Source organism: Gymnogyps californianus, chromosome 1 (assembly GCF_018139145.2).
Source record: "Gymnogyps californianus isolate 813 chromosome 1, ASM1813914v2, whole genome shotgun sequence".
NCBI classification, from domain to species: Eukaryota; Metazoa; Chordata; class Aves; order Accipitriformes; family Cathartidae; genus Gymnogyps; species Gymnogyps californianus.
In genome coordinates, this window is record NC_059471.1 from 158,035,342 (window position 1) to 158,051,086 (window position 15,745).

The window sequence follows — 15,745 nt, forward strand, 5'->3', positions numbered from 1 at the left end:
AAACCCTGTGCAGTATTTTCAAAGCTAATTGCTGCAAGAGATTAATTAGGAATTTTGTGCACATTTTATGGGTAGACTGGCAACAGCAGAACACTACTGGAAGATTAATTTACCTGTCATGAAGATTTGTTAACTGATGGGGAAATCTGATGATTTTTCAAAAACAATTCAGAAAATATTATCCAGGACTGTTTTTTTGTTTGGCATGAGTGAAGCAAGCGCTCCAATGTCCCAGCACTCACTCTCTGAGCATTGGCTACAGGATGCCAAAACTCCATTTTTCAGATGTATGTAAATGAAAGGGAAGCATTTCCCAGCATATGCATCCCGCAGGAGTAGATGGAAGCTTAACCAGAGAAATGTTTTGCACACCTATCGATTCTGGCCACAGGCAATATCTATTTACTCATTCAGTCATTATTTAGTATATAGCCAGATCTTTGGGGAGAAAGGGGCAGGGGGTTAAGTGCACACAGTGGACATGCATTGAGTATTCATATTCTCCAACCATTTTTAAATTTCTCCTTGAGATCAAAAGACTGCAGGGACTTAATAAGACTTTCCATTTCAGACATGTTCCAGAGGGACACTATCGAAATGCTAAAGAAATTCGCCCATATGGAGATTTTAAAGATGAACTGCCTTCAGGACTTGGGCTGCTTGGTTCTCAAGGTGACTCTGAAAATCTCAGTTTCATGTATTAGTAATAAATGACTGAAACAATTTCCTAAGGAATGCAATTGATTCTTCATCCACTGGAATGCTTGTACCAAGGTTGGTTATTTTCTAAATGATAAGCTGTAATTTAAACAGATGCAAGTCATGTCTGGTAAATCTCTATAACTTCTGTTTAGCAAAAGGGGCAGATTAGAAGCTAATCCTTTGTTTGCCCTTAAGCATATACTAACAGCTCCTTCCTTCGGTGTATGCGTACAGATTCATAGATTTTCACTTTGTCTCCCTCAAATGCCATAGCTATGACAAAAAGTGTAAAGAGGAATCTGACTAGTCAAAATGCCCTCAGGGAAAGTAGCAAATGAAGCAGGAAAATCCCCGCTGCAAGAAAATCCCCTGAAGCAGGGGCAGAAGCATGCTCAAGTATAGGCCTCCTTCAATACTAATATCCTTCCTGAGGGCAGAAGTCTTTGTTCTTTAGGCCTCTTATTTACAAATTCCCAAGTCTCCTCTAAATACAGCTGCAGAATGAGTGATCAGTGTGGCTGCTTGAAGTTTTTGAAATTTTGGAATTTAGACTAAATGCTTTAATTACAATTTGAAGGGAAGCTGAAAAAAAAGTCTCGTTTTTTCCAGCGGCTTATATTGTTTTCACAACTTTTCCTATGAGAATGTGTCTGTACCCAAAATCACTTAGACAGTAATCATGCTATGCAGGTCTCCAGTTTCTTTGGTTTAGCTCACAGTAAGTTCATAAGGAATACAAGTGTGGAAAAGTTGAGAGAAAAATCCAAGTCCAAGCAAATTAAAATTAAAAGAGAGGGAGCTGCTTTTGTTATTACAATAGCTCAAAATATCCTGAACAGCAGATTTCACTCACTGACAGAAGCAAAATCCTAGCTGATTTTAATTTCTTTTCCTGACGATGGTACTTCTTTGCAAGATCTGCCCAATACCACTCCCCATAGTCATCATGAAAGTGGAACAAAAGCCTGAACGCCACCATGAGACATCTGGCATGAGTAATCATGACATCAGTTGGAGTTGTGCTCAGCTAAGGACTGTGGTATAAATGTGCATAAAAATTGCATAGCTATGTACATGTTATTGTACCCCCACAAGGAGTTCGCAACCTGCAATGTGCTCCACACAGACAGCAATGATCAAAAAATATGGGAGGGTGCATAGAAGATGCAGCCTACAGTTTTATTTCTTATTTCATCTTTTTTTAATAAAAATAATATTATAACATTACTCATTTTTACAAATAGGCAGAAAGCTGGATGAGCAGCCAGAAGCAGATGCTTGACTGAAAGAAATGCATCTGGATGCAGGCAAGCTGGCCTCCCCATCTGCTTTTGCCGGCGGAGCAGAGGCCGCTAGCTCGGCAGGTTATTGCAGGTCTGAGGCGTCCCGGTGTGACTCTCTGTTCTTGCTCTGCAGCTCAGCAAACAAGATAGCCTTCGTTCAGCCTAATGGGGATTCCCAGCACAGAAACCAACTGCTTCGTCCCCCCCAGCCCCTCCTTCCTTCCTGTACTTGGTTATCTACTTCTAAAGTAAATTGCCTGCCCCAGCAGAAGGTATAAATTAGCCCTGTCTTAGGGGAGCCAGTGAGAATGAACCATGGGACATGGTGTCCAGCTAAGATTCGGTCTCTGCTGTTGCCTGTGCGAACACGCAAATCAGATTAGCTTGCAAAAAATGGAGGAAAACACGTGGTCCTGGCGCCCTGGACCTTGATTAGCAATGAGCAGCAGCAGGCCAAGCTCCAAGAAAAAAACCCAAAACAATGGTGGAATTGGGGTACAAAAAACGCCCAAGGGGATCCCCTCAAGGGATCAAGGTCAAGGTATGTGTGGAGCAGAGGATATTCAGGATGGACGATGCAGCAGGGATCCAGGAGGCTTCCTGGGCGTGATGGCACTTCTGGAGCAAGAAGGTCTGGGCTTGCGGTGGAGGCTGCTGCTGACGTGCCTGGCGTGTGCCTGTGCTGGGATGTGCTATGTGGCCCGTGGGGTGACAAGGAAAGTCAGGGTGGAAAGAGCTGAGGAGAGACTCCCTGCAATATCCATTTGCTTTGAGCTCTGGCTTTGCCTCTTTTCTTTCCTTCAAAGACTGTTTACTTTACTTTGGCACTTAAAAAGAAATCAAGCAGGTTAAAGGTCAGCTTTATTATTTTTGTAGGGTTTTTTAAGAAGTTTAAACCATAGCCTAAGGAGATTACCTATGCCATTTGGGAAAGAAAAATCTGCATATAAAACCAGTCATTTTAGACGTAGGTGAGGATGACCTGTCCACTACAGCAGGGAAGATTTTATGGGCTACAAAATTTAAAAATGACAGGAACCCTGGATGTACTGGAACAACCTCTTCAGATTTTCTCTCCATCACTAAGCTTCCTGATTTAATTCCTTCTGAATTCATAATTATATAAAAGAAGATCAGGACTGCCATTATAATCTTGCCAAAGTGTTCATTCCTTATGCAATAACTCCTATAATGATCCTACCAGAAACGGGAAAATTTTCTTCTGGGGCAAAGGCATAGGATAGGCTTTTGAGGGGCTATCTGCAGGAAAAAACCCAAAAAATCACTGAGGGTTTTGCCAGTAACTTGAACAAGAGCAGAGCTAGGCTTATGCTGAATGTTTTTGAAAATCTCAGCTTTGATTTGTTAATGACCATTTGTATGATGGACTACTGCAAGCCATTTATCCGCAGAAATAAATACTCAAAATAGAAGAAAACAGGACATAGCCAGGCAAGCTGTGGTTTGTACCAAAGCTTCAGATTTGCTGAAAGACAGATATATAATATTCCTTAGTTTTTTTCTAGAAAACCACTACTGAAGAGTTTTTGCCAGTCTCTTTGAGTTCATGTCAAAAAAAAAATACTGAAAACTGACCTTTGGGGATTTTCCTACATAGCATTTCACTGTCAGATAGAAAGCCATACCCCTGAGTCAGCAAGGAACGGGCAGGCCTACCTTTAAACATGTGAAAGTTATTTATAGGAGTAATTTACTGAATCAGGCCTCATATGAGAGAGATAAGGGGGAAGATTTCGTAAAAAGACTCAACTACAGGAAATCCTGGTGGAGTTTTATTTGAAATGTCACATGTGCCCCCTCCCTGCCCTCCCTTTAAAATGAATTTATTAGTTGTAGCAAAACTCTTCTTTATAAAAGTGGTGGTGGTTTGCTGGAAGATAGACTTAATGTGGTTGCTGCCAACCTGGTGGCAGGCTTATGTTAAGGTGGAGTATGAAATCCAGGCAAAGCCTCCAGATATCAATTCAGAACAGATTACTGGAAGTCTTTCTTATTCTAATAGCAAGTTGGACTCATAATTTCCTGAATGCTGACAAGCACCGGTCAAAGAAGCAACCACCAAGATCTGCGAGGCAGATTGAGTGCCTACATTTGTTGTTTCCTCAAAGGAACCACTCATTCTCTAAAAAGCACACCTTGCTAGGGTGTCTCAAGTGGGACACTCAGGAACCGCGGTACCTAAAACCACTAGACATTTCATAAAACCCTAGCCTGAACCTACAATGAATTAGTCCAACACAAGAATAGATCTCTAACAAAAACTTGCCTGTTCTGCTGAAAGACAGTATCTGTAATCACTGGTAAGAAGACCACATTTGGTTATTTTTTGTAATTCTTCCCCACCCCTCGAAGCAAGCTGAAATGACCTTCCAACAATAGTTTATTTCTTCTTGGCTTGATCTGAACAAAGGCTTTCTATTCACATGCACGTGAAAGAGAGTGTGGATATTTTTGTGGTGAAAGATCAAATCTCTCTTTTGAACTTTGCAGTGGATAGGCTAATTGTAGCACCTCTGAGGCTTTCACTGTCCTTTCAGAAGGCAGCCAACTAAATGTTTGTTTGGAGTGTTTACCAGGAACGAGGAGTATATATACCAGGGCAGAGGTAATCTAGAGTCTTCTGATGCTTCCAGCATCAGTTAGTCAGTATGGCCTCACAGCATTTCTGGGAATTTGCCACTAGATATGCAATGTTCAATGCAGGCTGTGTGGACAAGCTGTGACTGGTCATTAAGTCATGTCATCTTTTTTTCATTTCTCAGACTGACTTGAGCGTTGTTTCTATAACTGGAGGACCTTGCTTCAGCTTTTGACCAGGGCTTCTTCAGAACAAATGGTTTAAGGGTGGAAGACATATAAACTAGATGCGGGAATTCCTATCTCAGCAGTACCAGCTTTGCCAAAAGAAAAGCCAGATAATTTTGCAGTGGAACAGGTACAGTTTTAATTAAGGTTTAGTGAGTGTGTTGACAAAAATGGCTTTTCTGCTGTTTGAAGCAATCAGGTTATCTCACAAAAGACATGCATTTTTTGAAGTATTTTTAGAGGTGGCCTTTGTGGCAAGGGTGATTTTGCAGGTGTTGGGGGGCGTGCTTATGTCAGAGGGGAAAATATGCAAATCTTCCTTTCTTTGCATGGCAGAACTTTAACAAAAGCTGTCCCTGACAGCCCCATTCAAGCACATTATGGGCTCTGATCCCTCTCTCACGCTACAGTTGTCTTTGTACCAGGGCTCCCTGGAGGGGCTCTAAGAGCTCTCCCTCTGCCTGTTATCAAGCAGGACCCTATCCTCCACACAATATTGCAGTTCTGCTGCAAATGATGACAAGGTGCAAACTTGCAACTCTTTGTGAGCAAGCCTAACCACTTGTACTTGCCATGGGAAAAGTAACGAGGGAGGCTCCAGTAAATCTGCTCCAATTCTAGAATGGAACACCAGGAGGAAATTGATTTATTCACTTATCTCCAGTGCAAGAAAAGACTGTCCCTCTGCTCTTTCACCAAGATGAAATGTAGCCCCTACTCTGCCTCATTTTCTGTAATCATGAATAGTTTTGTTTCTTCCAGAGTTACCTACCTAAGTCATTGCCAGATCAGGGCCTTAATTTGGAACTTTTCAGAAAATAGCATTTTGGCTCTGGTAAAAAGGAACTGTGATGGCCACTACAGTTATTTCTTCATAGACCAGGTGACTTTGTTAATGTGCTACCTATCTGGGCTGTTCGTGCCTTCTGTATTAATGTCAAAGGAGGGCAATTTCCATGCCCATCCAGACATGGGCTGATCTGCACGCTATTGCCACTGACCTGATGGGATACACTGGGTTAAGATCACGTTAGAAACTTGACCAACAGCACCGCTTCACTTCCCTTAGGAAATGGCAGATTTATTGAACTATAACACAAGCTCTGGACTGTCAGGAGCTTTACGAGTGTCTTGTTTGCAAGAAGCTGAGGATCCCTGTCCTCTAAGCAGTACTCCAAGTCATCCAATCCTGAGAAATTAAAAACATTTTGATTTCCTAAAAAAACACCACTAATGATAAATTTCGTTTCAGCTGAAGAATTGTGCAATTTCCCCAAAATCTTGGAAGCAGGGACTGACTTATACAACCCCCCGGTGTGTCAGTGATTTGAAAGACCCCTGCCAGCTAAGGCAAGGCCAAAGATTTCAGTGTTACTTGCTTGGAGTATCTCCATTTTGAAATGTCTAGCCTGAAGTCCAGTAAGCCTTGTCCTTGTAAGCACCAAGTGACCATGGCTCAGGCTGAGGCCGCGAGGAGCAGAAGGCAGCCATTGGTTTCAAAAATTTGGGTGTAGGCAGCTCAAACTGGCTTCTCAGAAACAGGCATTTCTAAAACCACTTTTGAAAATCCAGAACTCTTCATATGGGGAAATCAAAGGCTGAGCCCGTGGGACCTGAAGCCATCTCCACTGAATCCAACCAGAATTGCACAATGATATGAATTTATTTTTTAAGGCTGGATGCTCATCTGGGTTGGGTCAATATCAGTTTGCACTATCATCTGGGGATCTAGTACTCTACCATTACCCATTGCCTCTTTCCACTCTGACACAAATTTTTCCTGGGAGCGCAAGGGGATTAACTACCTTGGGGTTTCTAAGGGCCGGAGCTGACTGAACATTCCTTGTGGCACTGAGTTGTATGGGAATTTAGCAAACCTCTCTTCTCAGGCAGCAGACCCCTCGTCTCAAGAAATCTTCCGATTAAACTGTCAAGCTCTGGGACGTGCAGCTAAAGAGAACAACAGAGTTTGAAAGAACATTTGAAGAAATATTTTTGATAATTCCCAGTGCAGCCAGGATGATGACACACATTCTGGTCCTAGCAAACTCGCCTGGCAGGCAGCTAGGGCTTTATATGTAAATATAAACATTTATTTACATATTTCCTAACATCTGTTTTGAATTTGTTTTCCCTTTGGTTCTATTTAAAGTATGTCTTGTCCTATTATCTCTGAGGCTGAAATTTGGAGGGGTCTGTTAATAAATTCTATCAATCACTGCAGAGCCACAAGACAAACTCTCCTTCCTCCCCGGCTTTTCAGCCAGTTCCTCCACAGCTGTTCCTTGCTTGTATTTCTAAGTGCAATAGTATCTTCCCAGCCTATGAAAGGAGCACAGTTTTCTAAGTGGATTCCTGCTGGGTAGGGTATAATCTCACCACCAGCTTCCAGGGATTTATATTCCGTTGGTCTAACCCATTTGTCCTGGCAGCCCAGCTTTTTAATTGTTCCTCGGTATGGTGCCTCTTTCAGAAAGCGCCTTGCTATTACCTCAAGGTCCCATCCACAGTTTCTGCATCCAGGAAGAAAAGTTACCTGCTGCAAGGCACCAGAGCTGGAGCCACTGCTGCAGAAGACGACTGTGCCTTTGGCCGGCAATCCAAACAGCCTCCAAAGCAGAGGTGATGCCACGGCCAGGGTTAGCACTGCAAAAGCATCTTGTGAGCAAAGTTCAACCTGCTGTCCTGACAGGGTATTATGCAGTCTATGGAGCAAAACTAAACAGGATAGTGAACGAGATTTGGACTATCTGAGAGAGTGAGGGACATCCTATCTGTTAAATAAATAGGATAAGGTGAGTGGGGAAAGGGCAAAAAGAAAACGTCAAGGCAGGTTGATGCCAACATTTCCATGTGGTCTCTGACAGCAAAGGCTTCAGTGCTGGGTGCGCATTGTGAGAAAGCTCAAGACTGAGTTTTCAGAGGTGCTCAGTGTCAAAAAAACCTGACAGGTCAAAACAGCAGTAGAGCTGCTTTGCTGAATGAAGAAGTAGGGTGATGTCCTGACCTGCAAGTGCACCTGTGGCCAACACCCACAGCTGATTTCCTTATTTTGATGGCAGTCGGCTATCTAATCCCTTCATGGTCCTGGGCCTGGTGCGCTTCTTCCCAGTGTGAGCTCTAAGCCCAGCACATGAGTTGGGACGAGGAGTCTTCTGGTGATGCATAAAATTGCCCTGTAAAATGCTTTTCCAATGAACAATTAAGCATCAGTGCAAATACATATAATGTCCTTAAAAGTGCAGAGTTCTGTATGGCCAGATGATACGCAAATCAAAGGGTTTTCTGCACTGATGAAATTCCAGGAAATATGGGGCAGGGGGGAAAGGGCTAGAGAGAGATAGCCAGAAACAAAACGCTCAGATCATTTATCCAAAAAAGTTGCTTCTCCAGCAAATTACTCAGTCTTTTATGAGAAAGATGTCTTGGTTTAGCAAGGAGGAAAAGACAGCTCCACCAGAAAATAATAAAAAAAAAAGCCCTAGTTGAATACTAAATACCATTAATCCAGGGGAAACACGACTTGTTCTCTTCTGTGGTAAAACTTTCAGCTGAAACCCTGAAACCAGTAACCCTCAGACAGGTACTGGAGAGCTGGGCTGATGCTAGCAAACACCGGAGTTTCTATTGGCTCAACAAAAGCATTCCTGCAGCTTTGTCTCCAGAAGCATCTCATTAAAATGAGATGTGAATCACCGACATAAACACTTAACTAAACTAATAAGCTTCTCGTATACACCAAATTTACATAAGTATTGGACTTCTCCCTTCATTGGACTGGTTATGACTTACCCTGTAGCTATAACTGAGGCTCTGGTGTCGCAAAGTTTATTATTACACATGCTTATGGAATCACTAGCAAATTTATCTGTTAAATACATTTGTCTGCAGTAACTAAAAATGCCACCTCTTCACCTCAATTTAGCGCCTTATTTTCACAGTCCCTGGAGTCTCTAAATGGAGACCAGTCTCTTCTGTGAGAAGAGAGACAACTACAAATCAAATGCAAACGTCTATGGCTAGAAATTGTGCTGTATCACTTCGCTCTGAATTTCGCTTCTCTTGCCAGCCCTACGGGGTGGCTGTGGGCACCACCTCAGAGGCTGTGACAGCACTGGAAGAGAGCTGCCTCCTGCTGTGTCGGCACAAGTCCTCTCCCTCTGCACCAGTGACTTGGGGCTGGTGAGCTTTGAGGACCAGCGTCAGGCTCTCCTGCAAGTTTTTGTGCTGGCCTCCAAGCGCTCTACTGATAGGTGTCAGCGCTGCTCAGCATCAGGCAGCACCGCTCACGTGAGCTGGCCCCTGGACTTCAGCAAGCCTACCGCAGAAGTGAGAGGGATCCCTGACGTTATCACATTAGGCACATGCGCAGGCTTTGCAGGATCAGAAATTGAGATTTTTGACTTTTAAAGGAAGGGTTATAATGGACAAGACTATTTGTGGCTGTATAAAAAAAAAACACTACTGCTTTTGTCACTCAGCTGTGTAGCTCCCAGGGCTCCTGTCTTGCTTCCTTGCTCCCACCTTGCCCAATCCATAAAACTTCAACAATTCCTGAGAAACATTGGAATACCTGTGGAGCAAGCATGAAAGAAGACCTGGTCTGGCTACAGACTTACTATGTAACTTCAGCTAAGGCATATCACGGTACACTTATCTGCTTTAATAAATAGGAAAATTAGACGCCCACCTCCCCACCCCACCTCAGAAGTGTGCGCTCTCAGAGCTGTACAAACATGTACGTAATTACTTCTTAGTGCTTGCCACATACACGCACCATACCCAGCCATCCAGGACTTTCTTTCTAAAAGTCATTATTTTTAAAACAAAACAAATGGTTTGCCCTCAACTTCACTTTTTTCCTAGTGTGTTAAAAAAAAAAGTTGTTTCATAATTGCTATTACAGAAGATACTTGCATTACATTTTCCACCACCCAGCACCCACACAGTTAGACCTTATTCACATCAGGTACAAGAACACGTGTGCTGACTTCGAATATATACAATTTTTGACTCAATTAGCATACAGCAGCTAATCATTCCCTTTGTAATGTATTAACAGCTGTTTGCCTTTCTGCATCATTGGCTTTTTCCCTTTATTCCCATTGGTTTTTAAGTGGTCATAATGAATAAATCTAGCACCTATAGCCATGGCTTCTTGCTTTAAAAAGCTCAAGAGAGAGAAAATTAATTAGAAAAACGAAAGCCTTTTTTGCATGATATCCAAACCTTGGATCCTAATCCAAACCGCCGGTAATTTAAAAAGCAGAATATACACCACAGGTATCTTGGCTGGCTGCACCAAGGGTGAAGTTTAATGGTGTCTTGCTCAGAGCCAGCATTAGGACATTGGCAACCATTTCCTTTATTTTAACAAGTCCCCAGCACACACAGCATACCTAACACCCAGTTTTCCTTATGATGCCCACCCGTTTTCCAAGAAAAACTGTATCTGAAGTCTTCTGGTTATCAAGGGCACTCCAAAAAAATGAAAACTGACTCCCTTTTTCCCTCTCATCAGCTGATTATGTTGGCTGCTCAAAGCCATCTGACTGAAATAATCCCACAGTTGACACCAGCAGATGGCCACCAGTCTTTTTTTCCCAAATAACCCCGAAATTATACCAACAGGAACATTAACATTGTCAATAAACTGTCCCTCTCCCCGCCAGAGGAGAGGGACAGCCAGCCTGGTCAGCCAGCCTGCTCTGGCTCACCTGCAGCACACCTGGCCCACAAACCTCATTCAGCTCCAGCAGAGAAACCCCAGCCAGCTATTCTTCTCCACCAAACACTTCTATAGCTGAAAGCTTTGGGTGTTATGCAGTGCCAAATGCTTCATAGCACAGGAGTCTCTGTGGCCACCCACATTATATTCAAACGCACAAACAAGCCAAGAAGCTTTGCATAAACAACTTGGTACAATGTGCTGAGATGCTGCTGTATTTCTGCATGACAAGTTCATTACCATTTGGCCTCGGCTTATGCTGATGTACAGTGAAAAAGAAAAGGGAGAGAGAGAGACTCTTCACAGTTACATTAATTTCATTTTATTTAATAAAAAACAGTATCAGATTAAAAATACAAACACTTTGGGTGATTATCCAGCGTTTTCCCCTGTGTGCCTCGTAGAGCTCAAACCAACCAAGGATTGGGAGAAAAAACAAAAAACCAAAAAATAACACCAAACAATTTTGGCCGGAGCTGTAAAATAATGTTGCACCAATTAAATTACACCAAATATATTATTATACCTTTGAAATGGCTTTCAGACCAATAAATAAAAAAAAAGACAAATTCAAATAAAAAAGTCAACTTTGTATTACAAAAAAATTAAATAAAAATCACAACACTAATAATAACAATGTGCAGTCAAGTTTTTTTTTTTTCTTCTCTTCTAGGAATGGTAACATGCCAGTAAACATGTAACATGCCAGTAACATGCCAGTAAATCCCTACATAACATTTCCAGTTTGGCAGCAAGCAGTCACTCACTCATTCACATTTGTACACAAGGAAGCAGGCCTGGGCAAAAGCCTCGGGAGATATGAGCCTTTGGGGTGCTCCTCACTTCCCTGCCACGGCCGGCTGAGTTCCCTTCCCTTCGTCCTGAAACCTCTATAAATCCATTCAAGGTTTAGTGCCAGATCTGCAGGGAAGGTGTCAATCAGCGTAACCCCAGCAAAGTGATGGTCCATCATGTCAATGGGACAGCGCTGATTTACCCCAGCTGAGGATCTGGCTCTTATGCTCCGGGGCACGAGTTAAAAGCCGTGGCTGCAACACACATCCTTGTTTCAGAAAGGCCATGGAGCCTATGTTGAGTTGGTTTAAAATGCACCACAGCAAACTTGTTAACTCAATACACTGCAAAACGGGGTGTTGATTTTGGATGAGCTAAAAGAGCACATGCACGGCCTGTGAGAAGATGGGACATCCGAATATCATACAGAGAGGTACACATCTGTAGAGAAATGACCTGCAGTTGCCCTTCCTGAGCAAATGGACAGTGAGCCAAATTTCACTTGACCACCTGAGAGCACACATCTCTCGTAGATTTCATGGTATTGATGCCGTTTACTCCAGGGCCAAGTTTGGTCCAGTGTTTCACGATAAGAAAAGGTTCTCCACAGAGTCAGATTAACTGGTTTAGGAAATTCAAGTTCATTCATCTTTATGCTAGGCAGCCCAGTTGATTTTTAGGAGGAACCGGCAGACTTAAGTACCATGATACACCAAATAAGGAATCTGCAAGTGAAATAGCTCCCTGCCCCAGACGCCAACAATTTATGGGGTTATCGCCAATTCCCAGGGAATCCCCAGAGGAACTCCATTCCATTTCTGCATGATCTCTAGGATTTTGGACACAGTGGGCCACATTCTGCTTTCAGTTCCAGTTACAGGGTAGGAGTGAGAACAGAGCTTGCTCCATGCTCCTCTGCTCTGGGTATGCATGTAGATATAGGTTTTGCAGCTGTGGATCATATGACATCATAGGCTGAAACCTTCCACTTACTCGCACCAGTGCACCTCCAAGAAAGCCAGGGGCTATGTGCTCATGGAAATGAGACTGAAATGGGCCTTAAGATTCCAGTTTGCCCAGGCCTGTCAAACACACAGTGCCTTTCTGACATAGGCTTACATTCAGGTAATCCAGTAGACCCATGTGGTACCTTTATGGGAGTTGAAGCCTTCAGTCTGGATAGTTAGATATGTCTGAGAACACAAACACATATCCTTCTCGTTTTTTTTCAAACTGGTATCATTGCACACACAGTACCAGCTACACTATATAGAGAGAGGCCCGCAATTTTATGCTAACTCTGTTATCAAATCTACCATTATCATCGCTCAATTCTTTCTGCTCCATTACTACCTACCTAGAAACACTTCATTTGGAGAAAGGCATCTTCCCACTAACTTTCTGACCTCTATCCATTTCCTACATGCTACCACCTCTTCCTTACCTAACATTCTGGTCACAAACTACCTGTCACGCTCAAATACTACAAGCTAACAGCAAGGTGGCACCATTTGCTGACAGCGACTGAACTCTAGATTGGAGGGTCAGTTAACCCTTGAGACCCTTTGTTAGATCCATCTTTGTCTGGGCATTCATCTGGCTGGCCATTTTGAGAGAGTCACAAATTGAACACACAGGTTGAAACGCCTTAAAAGGTCATTTAGCTGCTGACAACATCCATTCCTTCCAGTTCTCGTTACCGTTTCTGTGACTCTGTTTTTACTGGTAGGAGCAGTAGTCGGAAACAATTTTAGGGCCTCCTGCTCACTGAAGAGCAACGGCTGTGGGAGGGGCCAGATCTGAATGCCTGCTCCACCGCTTGTCCACATACACCTCGTGAGGTTATTCTGGGGTGAGTCTCTCAAATTATCTGTCCCAGAATGCCTTCAGAATCTCTCAGGTCACCCTGGTGGAAGGGACCATGGTGACCACCTAGCCTGCCCTCCCGCATAATGCAAGCCAAAGATTCCCAATGTGCAATGACTGTATCCAGATGAATAACTTCGGGGGAAATAAAGGCTCTCTTTCTAAAAGACATCCAAATTTGACTTAAAGAATTCAGCTCATGTCTTGTTAAAGTTAATCTAATATTAATTACAAACCTCTCGAAACGTGTCCCTCACTTCCAGTTTTAATTCTGCCTAGCTTTGACTTCGAGTCATCAAATCTTGATGCTTTTGTCTGCTAGATCCTGATGTGCTTTCATCACGTATACAAAGACCAAAGGTTTTTCTCTGGTCAGGTAGGTAATATTTTGAGGACACAAAATTAGAGAAGTGTGAGATGGCTTTGTGGCTACTTTACTAGGAGTTCAGCTAAGTAGGTACAGTCAGCTCCTTTGAAGCAAAACCTACCATTGTCAGCAAATCAGTGACCTGGCTTACTCCATCATAAAGGTACACAGAAAAACTCCCTTCCCTCCCTTTCCATCTTCCCGCTGCTAGTTGAGCTTGTTGCAGATCTCTAGGGCTTTCTTGTAGACCTGAGTCACATCATCCATGTCTGTGAGAAGGGAAAAACTGCTGTCCCCCAGACGGTTGCGATAACGCTTTAGATACTGTGGCCGTGGGCGGTTCTGAAGTCCTTCGAAGTCTTGGATCTGGAGGAAATTTTCAGCAGAGACACAGCTCCGTATCCTCTGTCTGTTTGGCCTGTTCTCTTGCAAATCCAGCAAATCAAAGGAGTCACTGGACAAAATACTGTCATCACTAATCACACTGGAAGGGCGACTGTAACTTCGAGGTAATGCATCCCCAGGCAGGACCACTTCTTCCATGGCCTCCAGCGTTGGTGTGTCAGGGCTGATCAAAGCAGATTCAGTGCTGCTGGTAGAATACTTGCTGTTATGTTTCAAGATGCCCTTACGCCTGCAGGAATGGCTGTAAGACCCATTTCTGGATGGCTCTGTGACCTCTGGAGAAGTGTCACTGTTTACTGTCTCATCATTATTGTCCAAGAGTTCAGAAGATTCGCTTCGTTCTGGAGAGGAGTAATAGCCGGACTCCCTCTGCTGAGTCTTCTTTAAGATTCCTTTTTTTGGCATTAGTGAAGACTGCTTAGTGCCATATTTGCCCGCTACCTCTCCCTCCACAACACTTTTAATGGCTACACCAGTCCTACACAACTCTTGCTCCAGCTTAAAAGCAGAGGGTAACACTGGGCTGACCACTCCTTCAATGAAACCTGCACTGTGAGATCGATGTTCACTGTTGCTCCTTTTTTTCAGGATGCCTTTGGGTCTCTTGGAGGTGGGTTTGGATGCATTTTCAGCTCCTCCTTCCTGGATGGACTGTGCAATGTCATTTTCCTTTTTTGATTTTTTCAGAGACCTTTGTCTCTCTAATGTGACTTCAGGACCTTTGGGCTTAGAAAGGCACTTCATTTTGGTATCAGTCTCTGGCTGGAGGCCAGTAGAACGGTGATGCCAATCAATGAACCTTGCCAGTAATGGGGACTCAGAGTCCCTCATGGCATCACAGTCACAAACACTGCTCTTGTAGCCCCAGTTAACCCACCAGTGGTTGGCAATGTCTTCAATGGTTGCTCGGCGTTCGGGGTTCACCATCAGCATCCATCTGATAAGACCACGAGCATCTATGGACAAAGAATGGAATATAAAATATTCAGAATATGGGCATTCTTATTTTTGTCAGTTTAAAATGGAAGTGTGAAGCCAGTCAAATGAGCCAAAACAATGCTTCTTACAACAGGAGAAGTGAAAGGGGGCAAGGCTTTGGCCATCAGTCAATGTTGGAAAATGCATGAGTACTACTTCTTATCAGAAGAATAGGATTCTCCCTGGGAAATGTACACTGGGTTATCAAAGAAATTAGTATTTGTACTGTATTAGTCAGTGAATAGTTCCATATTACTGAAGGAAGTCACCAACCTATCAACTCTAATAATTAAAAAACTTAGAGGAAAACAAAGGTGAATTGGGATATTTTAAATGATCTACACATTATTGCTTTTCTATTTACTTTTCCATAAACAGTGTAGTCTTCTGTATATTTTAAAGGTATAGTTTCATAAAGAGAGCAAGAAGGCAGAAAATTGAAAGGGGTGGCAAACAAATGATACTAGATAAATATTCATTTAAATATAGTATATACGTAGATGTTTAAGGCTGGAAGGAGTCATTATAATCAATGACCTGGACTTAGTTGATGCTTTTCTGTCAGGTGACTGCTTAATGTATTATCCTCTAAGTAGAAGTAAATGCAAACATAGTGGCATTAATTCAGATTTTGGCCTGCCTTCTTGGATAAGAGACTGTGTCGCTCTGACCATTCATCTTCTCTCTGCTTGTGATATACCACAGCATAGTTAGAGGACTGATCTGTACCAGTATGTTGTATCGGTTTACAGCTTGTCTGAACAATTCCACTTGCAATAGCTAACAGACCTTCCA

General features: G+C 42.9%; 1 protein-coding gene across 2 annotated transcripts in view; it reads right to left on the reverse strand.

The window, feature by feature from the left end:
* Positions 1 to 10,838: 10,838 nt before the first annotated feature.
* The window catches only part of NUAK1 (NUAK family kinase 1), a 59,258-nt gene continuing 54,351 nt past the window's right edge, over positions 10,839 to 15,745 (reverse strand). For both annotated transcript variants that reach the window (XM_050902316.1, XM_050902307.1), the window contains one exon: positions 10,839 to 14,928. In XM_050902316.1, the coding sequence (XP_050758273.1) occupies positions 13,775 to 14,928 (1,154 nt within the window). In that variant the 3' untranslated portion in view covers positions 10,839 to 13,774. The remainder of the gene's footprint in view (positions 14,929 to 15,745) is intronic.